This window comes from Pinus tabuliformis, chromosome 1_2 (genome assembly GCF_031772625.1).
Source record: "Pinus tabuliformis cultivar Carrire ecotype Pingquan chromosome 1_2, CPIR1, whole genome shotgun sequence".
Classification (NCBI taxonomy): Eukaryota; Viridiplantae; Streptophyta; class Pinopsida; order Pinales; family Pinaceae; genus Pinus; species Pinus tabuliformis.
Genome location: NC_142298.1, coordinates 1,205,075,127 through 1,205,085,761, shown reverse-complemented (window position 1 = coordinate 1,205,085,761; position 10,635 = coordinate 1,205,075,127). Strand labels below are relative to the sequence as shown.

Sequence of the window (10,635 nt, the reverse complement as noted above, 5' to 3'; positions counted from 1 at the left end):
CCACATGATTTGGACCTTCATTACCTTGTTATGCTCCACCAGTGATCTGTAAACGAGTCCTTTGTGGAAGCCTTATTTGAGCTCTGTTCTCAAGCTTCTTACTTGATGTGTATGGAAAGGAAACTAGCTCTCTGTCCACTGCCATTATCCATATACAAGGGTTTCTGTCTTCTCCTAGAGGCTAGTAGTGAGCCTTTGCAGTTTAGATCTTGTTATGTGTCATTTGCAGTTTAGATCCTATATAATTTTTGGTCTTTTAGACTGTGCAAACAGAATGTTGTTATCTCCTGTTTGTTTTGAATCTTGATCATGCTAGATGTTTACATTACTTTTATGAGTCAGAGGTGTGTATAATCTCACTGAAATCTTCAGCTATGTGCATACTTACTATGGATACCTGCAACTTTTTCAGTTTAAGGGATTGCATCTAGCATTTATAGCAATTTGAATAGAAATGCTTTTTTGAATTTGCCTAGTCTTTCTAGTGCCTGTTAACTCTTTCTATTCTTTGAGTTTTTCTACTTTCTTCTTTACGAGAAACTGGAACACCTCTTAAACTATTTTTTTAATCTGAAGGAAAGATTTACCCTCTCAGATAGTTTTTCTAAAGGATACTTTCTGTTAACAAATTTGTACAAAGAGAAATTTTCTCATTCCCTTTAATAAAAAGCTCTGCAAAAATCTTAATACGACATTGTAGAAATATAATAAAAACATCATAACTGCATCCCTTCAGCTAGAAGTTTCAGCATACTTGAGGAACTTTATCAAATTGATCAAAGGTGTCTGGAGCCTAATTCACACACAAATGTTACACTCAAAATTTCAGTGTTACCATGTTCGTCATGTATCAGCTACACTGTTGTGTACTCAGGAGCAAAGCATTAGTATTTAGCAGAGCCTGATGTAGTTTTAACTTTTAGTGTCTAATTAATTTCAGTTCTTTTTGTGTCATAGTATGACAGTCATACAGTATACTTAAGTCTTAGTCTACCACCTCTCTATGTATCCGGTAACAAGAAATTTTTGTAATTCCTCTCTCAAATTTTGCTAGAGCCTTTTATAATAAAAATATTCACTAGTGATTGTGAAAAAAATATAGGAGGAAGATTTAAAATTTGTCTAAACTCAAATTAGAATTTATATTAAAAAAACATATTGTTAGGCTGAAGTTATGTCACTTTCACCTTGATCAGAAAATAAGCTTATCTCCTTGAATATTTCATGCATCTCCATTTGCATAGTGAACATTGTGGGTTTGAGAGTTGGCTGCTATTGAACTTAATGATTGCTTGAGGATTGACATTCAATCTCACTAAATAGAGACTGAGAAGTAAAAGAAAATTGTGCTTGCTTGAGGATTGGCATTCAATCTCACTAAATAGAGAATGAGAAGTAAAAGAAAATTGTGCAAAACCATGTATCCTAGGACCTAGTATGATTCAATAGATTTTTTTACTTCTTACTTTTTAATCAAAATATCAAGTTTTATTTGTATTTGAATTTCACTATTTTATCATTTATTTAAATTTTAATCTTAATATGCCATTGCCAACAAAAATGCAGACATATTTGTCATGGCACCTCCAAAGTCAATGGCAGAAGGATGGAAATATGTGGAGAAATTGGATGGGCCTCATGGGAGGCATTTGAAATGCAAGCTATGTAATAATGAGTTTTTCGGATCTTTAACTAGAGTCATGGACCACTTACTTTCTGTCACTAATGGCAAAGGAGGTGGTGTTGAAGGTTGCAAGAATGTGTCTGCAGAGCTCAAGGAGACACTTTAGAAAGATTATGACAATATACAAAAGGCTAAGAAAACGAATGAAAACAAAAGACAACGTGTTCAAACAGAAATTACAATGAATTACAATTCATTTTCTGCACTTTCTTCAAGCACGGTTGGTGTTGGGAGTTCATCTCAGTCAAAGATCGGTAAATCAAGTGGGACAACTACATTAAATTCTCTTTGGAAGCCCATGCAGAAACAAGAAGTTGATGATGTTGTAGCTGATATGTTTTTTGAATCTGCAATTCCATTTAATGTGGCAAGAAGCCCTTACTTCATCAATGCATGTAAGATGATGGCAGGTTTTGGTAAAGGATATGTCCCTCCTAGTTCTGAGACTATAAGGACCACTCTTTTGAAGAGGTCAAAAGAAAGAGTTACAAACAATTTGCAGAAGATCAAAGACTCTTGGAAGGAAACAGGGTGCACACTTTTATCAGATGGTTGGTCAGATATGAATCATAGACCTCTTATTAATGTGTTGGTTTATTGCCCTAAAGGGGTACTTTTTTTTAAAGTAGTTGATGCATCAGGGAATAAGAAGACCTCTGAATTTATTTTCAAGATTTTAGAGGAAGCTATTCTTGAGGTTGGAGAAGAAAATTTGGTCCAGTTTATAACTGATAGTGCTTCAAATTGTGTCGGAGTAGGAAAAATGATCATGGATAAATACAAAAAAATATATTGGACACCTTATGCTGCTCATTGTCTTGACTTATTGTTACATGACTTGGCAAAGTTTCCATGGATTAATGAGACAGTTCGGAGGGGGAAACAAATTTCTCACTTCATATTTAACCATCAACTCACATTGAGCTTGTACAGGAATAATGCATCTAGAGAGTTGCTCAGGCCTTGTGACACTAGGTTTGCCACATATTATATTACTACCAAAAGGTTAGTTGAAGAAAAAGGGAGTATAAGAGGTGTTTTTTGCAACAATGAGTGGGAAAAGTCTCATCTTTCAAAGGAACCTAAAGGAAAGGAGTTGGAACAGGTGCTTTTAGGGAATGCTTTTTGGGACAATGCTCAGAAGGTCTTAAAAGTATGTGAACCAATTGTTGGCATGCTTCACATGGTTGATAGTGATACCCCTTCCATGGGTTTTGTTTATGAGGGCATGGATCGTGCTAAAGAAGCCATTGCAAAATCTTTTAATAATGAGGAAAATGAGTACATTGCAATATCGGAGATGATTGATGAAAGATGGAAGATGTTGCATAGTCCTTTACATGCAGCAGCTTGTTATTTGGATCCTAGACTATTTGGGATAGAAAGAACAAATGATGCAGAAGTCATGAATGGCCTTTATGATGCAGTTGAATGGTTGGTCCCTGATCTAGACGAATGCAGGAGAATTAGAGAGCAGCTCCGAGCATATAGGTTGGAAGAGGGAATATTTTCAAGGTCTAGTGCAGTACAAGATAGGCCCAATATTCCTCTAGGGAGATGGTGGCAGTTTTATGGATTTGAGCCAGGGATCAAGTGCCTCTGCTTGTGAAAGGAACTGGAGTAGATTTAACAATATCCAGTCCAAGAAAAGAAACAAATTATTGTCTACAAGGTTGGAAGACCTTGTTTATGTTTGCAGTAGTATGAAGTTGGCCTTGAGTAGTGTGGCCAAAGATGCATCTAGTTCCTCCCATCCATGGTTTGATGCTGATCTAGAGCCAGAAGAAGATGATATTAACACTGATGGTGACTCACTAGATGAGCCAAATGTTGGAATTCCATCTATTGATGACTTTGATGATCACCATTCTAGTGCCTTTACTATGCCATCTGCACATGATGATTTAGAGCTTTTTGATCATACAAGTAGGCCATAAGTATAGATTATCTATGTTTTTGAATTTCCTAGAACAATTTTATGGATTATAACTACTTGGCAATGGTCCTTATGACTTCCTTATTATATTAGCATTGATGGTGACTCACTAGATGAGCCAAATGATGGAATTCCATGTGTTGATGACTTTGATGATATTATGATGACTTTGATGACATTATCATGATCACCTGTCTAGTGGATTTACTAGGCCATTTGCTCATGATGATTTAGCGCTTTTTGATGTTACAAGTAGGCCATAATCATAGATTATCTATGTTTTTGAGTTTCATAGAAAAATTTTATGGATTATAACAAAATGAGTACATTATGACTCCTTTTTAAAATTTTGAAATTTGAAGATGTTCTACAATGAGTTCTTAATATAGTTGTATTGTAATGTGTATGTTTAAATTTTGATTATGTTTTGATTATGTGATTTTTTAAAAGATTACTAGTATTTGACATTCATTTAAATTTTGAAGACTGAAAATTATGTCATTTCTTTTTGCAAACTACTATTGTGTATGTTTACATTTAACTAGATGTTAGAATGATTACATTATTCATGTATGTTTACTAATAAGAATTTGTATTCATGTGTTTATGGATCGATTTTGAATTTTTTATTATTTTGTCATATATATATATATATATATATATATATATATATAGATAGATATAGATATAGATATAGATATAGATATAGATATATATATATATATATATATATATATATATATATATATATATATATAATATATATATATATATATATATATATATATATTGAAAAATATGTATAGTCGAACCTAATGTCGAACCTCATTCGAACCTGATCGAAAAATTCGAATTCGAATTGAATTTAATTGTTTTTGAACTCGAATTCGAACTCGAACCGTGTGACATAGGTAGCAGGTTCACAGGCTTGTGTTGAAGTTTCTAAGTTTACTTAGTTAGAAACCCTCCATGCACTTTATCTGATTTATTCCTACCTACTTTTTCTTTTCCTTAACAAGTTATTTACAATGTAAATACTAAAAATAAACACTAGTGCATGCCCAACATATTACAGATCAGCAACTAAAAGAAACAGAAACAAACACACCATATGACACCGTTATTTTTGGACCAATGTCCCCGGAAAAACCCAATGCGGGAAAACCGGTGCAGCTATCTGAGGGTTTTTTTATTAAGCAATATCAAAGTACAATTTGGGTGTCAAAACTGGCCTACCCAACAGAGAATTTCCTTAGCAGTAATACCTCACAGTTTCTGACAGATCTCCTGGCTGAAACCCTGAATAATCATTCCGGTAGCTCCTTAGCACAAAACTGCACTGAAACCCCAGCGTCTGCCCAATTGCGTCAACCTCTCCATGCCTAACGTTGGCCCTGCATCAGCCTATCTAGGCCTGTGTCAGCCCCAGGAGGCCCTGCATTAGCTCTCTGGGCCTCTGCGTCAAATATGCTGGCCTCTCTGGTGCTCTGCGCAACACTTGGTTGCCTCTGCGTGGCCCTGCGTGAGCACTGGCTGCTCCTGCGTCACTTCCTCTAGCTGCTCTGCTACTCTCCCAGCACTATCTCTGCCTCTCTGTCTCTCTGTACTCAAATGCCCCTCAGCTGCTCTCCTAATCACTGATTCTATCTCTCTTAGCAAACCTCACTCTAGAGAATAGAATGATTGATCATCTGGTGTGTTCTCCAAGTGACCCTCAAGCCTCCTCTTATACTTTTCTCATTGACATATCAACGGCCGAGATTAAGTCCCTAATCAACGACTAAGATTAGATTTGGCTTGATCCTTGTCTTTTGGACCATTCTAACACTTTTTTCCGAGGAAAAAATCCGTAATTTATATTCATATATGAAATAAATTACATGTTGTAGATGCTTAGAGCATATGCAGATAGCTGTCCATGAGTAGGACAAATACAATAATAAAAGGAAAAAATAAATAAAATTACAGCAAGCCTATACTTTTCTGCCCTTCTTCTTCTCCACCCTACGCCAACCCTGAGAGTCAGGAGGGGGAACAATGATGGCCTGCAGGAACTCCTGTGTGTTCACTGGAGGTTCTTTGTCGGATTCTGATCCTTCAGATCCATGAGTTCTTTTGATGCCACTAACTTCCAGCTGTGGATTTTGCTGCTGATGTATATGGTTTGCCTCCATTTGAGGGACTGGAGCATTTTCATCCTGTGTACCATTCTGTTCCATATTTATATCAGGTTCCTCTTGGTTCACTGTATGTTCTGACTGTATGTCCTCTTCTTCCAGCGGTTCTGTATGCTGCCACCCATTGGGCTTTTTTTGCTGTTTCTTGTTTCCTTTTGGATTCTTTCTGGCCAGTGGGCAAGAATATTGGAGGTGTCCTGTTTGCCTGCATCTGCGGCATCTGAATGCAGTGTTTTCATAGTCTAGGGGTTGAGTCCGCTGAGTGTTGTTATAGTTCAATGAAATATGATCAGGCAGCCCCTGACTCAAGTCCACTTCAATGCAAATTCTGGCGAATGAGAAGATTCCTCTGCTAACTCTGTCTTCATCAATTTTTAGGAATTTCCCCAAGGAATTCCCAATGGCAGATAATACTATATGATGCCAGAAGTGTAATGGGAGGTTATGAAGCCTCACCCAAACAGGCATTGTTGAGATTTTCATAGTGTTTGCGTCAAAATCAGCGAACCAAGGGGTAACAAAAAGGCCAGCATTACCCCAAAACCAAGGCCCCTCATTGATGATACTATCCCTTTCTTCTTCTGTGTGGAAGCTAACAATGAAAAAACCTTTTGAACATAGGTGTATATCACAGTCTGGTGTCCAGCAGGAGTAAATCCATTGATGTAAAGCATCGGATTTTGGCCAGAAACCATTAAATCTACATATGACAGCATTTTTAGAGAGTTCAGTGTGTAGTGCAGTTACCTCTGGCATAGTAACTTGGAGCGTTGGGGATTCCAGTTTTTGTTCTACTATATATGGACCTGGTTGCTCTGGTGGTGACACTGGTTTGTTCTGCATTTTTTCTTTCCCCTTGACTGCATCACGAAAGGAGCCTGGAGTCTTTGAGCCGGATCCGTTGCATCCTCCGCGCAGTCTTAGATTAAGAAAAATGGTTGTATCCTGACAGATCCCATATTCCTGTAGAGTAAGATGGTCCTGTAGGCTACGACCTGCACAAATCAGGTTCTGGTGTTTTGTGGGTATTCCAAGTTGGTTTTGTATTTCGTTTTTTAACTCTTGTATGTTTAACCCCATGCTGAGTCGCATGCAACGGTGGCTGCCCCCTGTTAATTTGATGAAGATTTGGATCCAATCTTCACCCTGGCAGTATGATTCAGCCACTTTGTGGCAAAGCTTCGGTGGTTTGGTTGTTTTCTGTAAAAAACCCATCGCTCCCCTGTTATTTTTATTTTGTCCGCCCCATGGGGTCTCCAGATCTGGTTTATACGAGTCATTTTTGGAGTACTCTGTCACTGCTCCCAGATTTAAGGGGTCCTCTGTGGTCAGCCCCCTTACTTTTATACTGGGCTTCCTCTGTCCAGTTGATAACCAGGATGCCGCGCGTCCCCCATCACTTTTCCACTCGCACTCCGGCTTGAGTGAGGTAGCTCCTGTGCCAGGCCAAGTCTCAGACCATACAGTCCGTGTTGTCGATTTTGTTCTAGGCGGGCAGAAAACCCAAGCAGCCGCCTCTCGGCACCGCATCTGTGGGTTAATTCGTATTTCACGCCCAGGCAGAGGGTTCTGGAGGATATTGATCCGGCCGAGAAACCCAGGATCTTGCTGGTAAGAATGTGGCAGAAAAAACCCAAATTGTGGAAACGAATATTGTAAACGTACCTCTGCCGGGCGTGGATTATTGTTCAGCAAATGGGGATCATCTACCGGCCAGCACAAATTCTCTATCAAACAGTCGAGGTCCATGGGGAGGGTCTCTGCGAATAGGGGGGAGAAAGGCGCCATCGTTGCAGCTATATTTTCAATATATTTTAATCCACACACCTGGACCATTCTAACATAGTTTCATATTAATCCACATTAATATTTTAATTTCCCTAAGTTTAGACTTAGGGTCCATATTAAAAATATTAATTATTTTAATATCTCCTAAACTGTTTAGAATCTGCCCAAACCCTTTCTGGGTATTGGAGATCTCATGTGTTCCAACTCTCCACCAAATTTCGTGGCTCGAGCACATCCGGTGCTACCACAAATCAACAGCTTGGAACAACCCGAGGGGTTTGAGATTCATCGAGAATCTCATGTATGCATGTGGAAGAAAGCCCTCTATGGCTTGAAGCAAATCACCTCGGGTTTGATATGAGAGGATTGATAATTGTCAGATGAAGCTGAGATTCACTAAGAGTGAAGCCAATCCAAACCATTGTTTGAAGATTGTGGATGATAGACCTCTCATACCGGCACCTTCTAAGAACGACCTATTTCTGATAGGTGCAGACCCTCTCACTTGCAAAAGTAAGAGAGAGTTGGATTCCAGATGTGGAATGGTAAACTGCAAGACTGTGACTACCTTGAGGATCTTAACTTTCAGAAGTTATATTGTGATGACGCTGGACCAGATTTGGGAAATGCCTCTAAGTTTCATAAACTCATTTGCATTGATGTTCTGGGTGAACTTTCATCTGTATATATGTTTTGCAGTTAGCATGGTGAGCTCATATTTGGTTGAGCCTCACTAGATTGGTGCCAAGAACCTTCTGAGATATCTTCGGGGCACAATCTCTCATGGATTGAGATACACTGCCTGAAATATGAAGCTGCATGATTATTCGAATGTTGACTGGGTAGGCAATGGGGAGGATCACTAGAGAACTTCTCAGTGCTAGTTCTCTTTGGATTCTGCTTCGATATCATGGATGAGGAAGAAGCAAAAGTAGGTTGCTATAAGCACCGCCGAGACCGAATACATAGCTACGAGTATGATCTCATGTGAAGCTGCTTGGTTGTGGAAGCTCTTCAGTGCATTGTTTGTACACATGATGAATACCACTGTGAGCCTCTGTGACAACCGGGGGGGGATTTGATTGTTGAGGAATCCTGTATTCGATGATTGCTCCAGTAGATAGACATCAGATACTACCTTATCTAGAATATGGTAAGTTGATGAGCGAGGAGGCTCCATCGCATTGAGACTGATGTACAGGTCGTAGACATTTTGTCAAAGACCAGGGGAAAGGTCAAATCTGTGACTTTCCCGAACAACCTGGAGTCGTTGGGAGACCTTCATATAAGGGTCCTGCATGTTGCATGCATTGAGCTCTGGGAGATCTGGGGCACTTGGGGTACTTACTGGAGCAACACATGACCATAGGGTGACTCAATCTCCCCTAATGGTGCGATGTGTATAGGATGAATAGCTTAGCCTTCCCATGTGGTACCCCGAGGTGACTTTGGGATATGATGATTCATTCTCCTATGAGCCAGGATGATTAGTTCTCCTGTGGAACAGATGATCAGTTCCCCTATCGAGGCATCCTACCCATGCAGTCTAAGACTCATTGGAAGTACCTTTCATTTGATTAATGGGTAGGGAAATGGGGTTAGGGACCATAGTAGTACTATCGAGGGACCATAGTAGTACTATTGATGACAACAAGATGTATGGTGCAACAGTGGTGCAGTAGTATGGACAACAAGATGTATGGTGCAACAGAATGGACAACAAGATGTATGGTGCAACAATGGTGTAGCAGTATGGACAACAAGATGTATGGTGCAGCAGTGGGACAACAATGCTACATGGTGCTACAATGATACAGAAATGGGACAGCAAAGGAAACTTGGTGCAGTATGGTGCAGCATATGGTACAACAATGAGACAACAATGGTCAATGGCATATAGTGCACAATGGGACAGCAATGGTACAATGGTACAACATGGGACAACTAGTATTTAGTGCAACAAATTCATGGTGTTGTTATGGTATGGCAAAGCACAACGAGACAGCCATGACATTGTGCAGCAGTGGCACAATGGGACAGCCATGACATAGTGCAATAGTGGCACAACAGGACAACCATGACATAGTGCAGCAGTGGCACAACAGGACAGTCTCGTCAAGAGGTGTAGGATTGATCTAAAGATCATCCGATTCCAACGTGTATTCATGGAGATATGAATTTATTTGTGTTATGTAACAATTCGTCAAGGAATTCCAGCAACCAAATTACCCCCATCTATCCTCAACGTTTTATTATAAATAGAAGAGGTTTTCAAGTCATTTTGTACACACACTTAACTCTTGATCTCTCTCCACTTGTTTTGGGTTTTGCTGGCTAGAGAGATCTAGATGATGAAGCCCTAGATGCAAGAGGAAATGAGATAGTCTGGCCGCAGTCAAGAAGTATTCTATACGTTGTCCTAATAGAGATATGATGCCCTAACTGCAGTCCAAACTAGGAGTTGAAGTTCTTGTTTAGTTGTGCACTAATCCGATATCAAGGGAGGGCTAATGCTGCCCTAAACATAGTCTTAAAGGAAGAGTAATAGCCGCAGCCTTGGAGGAGCCCTAGTTGCTATACAACGTGCCCTAGCCGCAAGCCTTATATGCTGTCCTAAAGGGATTAAATCACAGTGAAGAGAGGCTCCTCGATGTCCCAAAAGAAGGCTCTTCATCACAGCAAAGAGGCTTCCATACGCTGTCAAAGGAAGCTCCAAAAGAGCCCTAGCCACAGTCTTCTACTCATAGCTAAGACACAGTCAAAGGGAGCCTAAATGAGTCCCTAATCCACAATAAGAAAGAGACTCAATACACAGTCCTAAGTAATGTGTTTTAGGTGTTGTTAAAGTAAGGAGACCTAGCACGTCTTAGTTGTAGTCTTGAAGCCCAACCGCGTTGAAGGGAGAAGTCTCTAAAACTGTCTTATGAGGAGGACCTATATGCTATCAAAAGAGGTTCTAATTTTGAGTTTTCTTCCAAGTCTGGGTACTTGTCTATGATTTATGACACATATGCAAGCCTTGAAAGTGTGAGAATGCGCAAGAATAAACT

At 39.5% G+C, this 10,635-nt stretch overlaps 1 protein-coding gene across 1 annotated transcript; it reads left to right on the top strand.

Moving 5' to 3' along the window:
* The first annotated feature begins 1,865 nt into the window (after positions 1-1,865).
* On the top strand, positions 1,866-3,293 carry LOC149210581 (uncharacterized). The gene has a single exon (XM_089399011.1). It carries the CDS (start codon positions 1,866-1,868, stop codon positions 3,291-3,293), a length of 1,428 nt encoding a protein of 475 aa, XP_089255137.1.
* Positions 3,294-10,635: the final 7,342 nt, after the last annotated feature.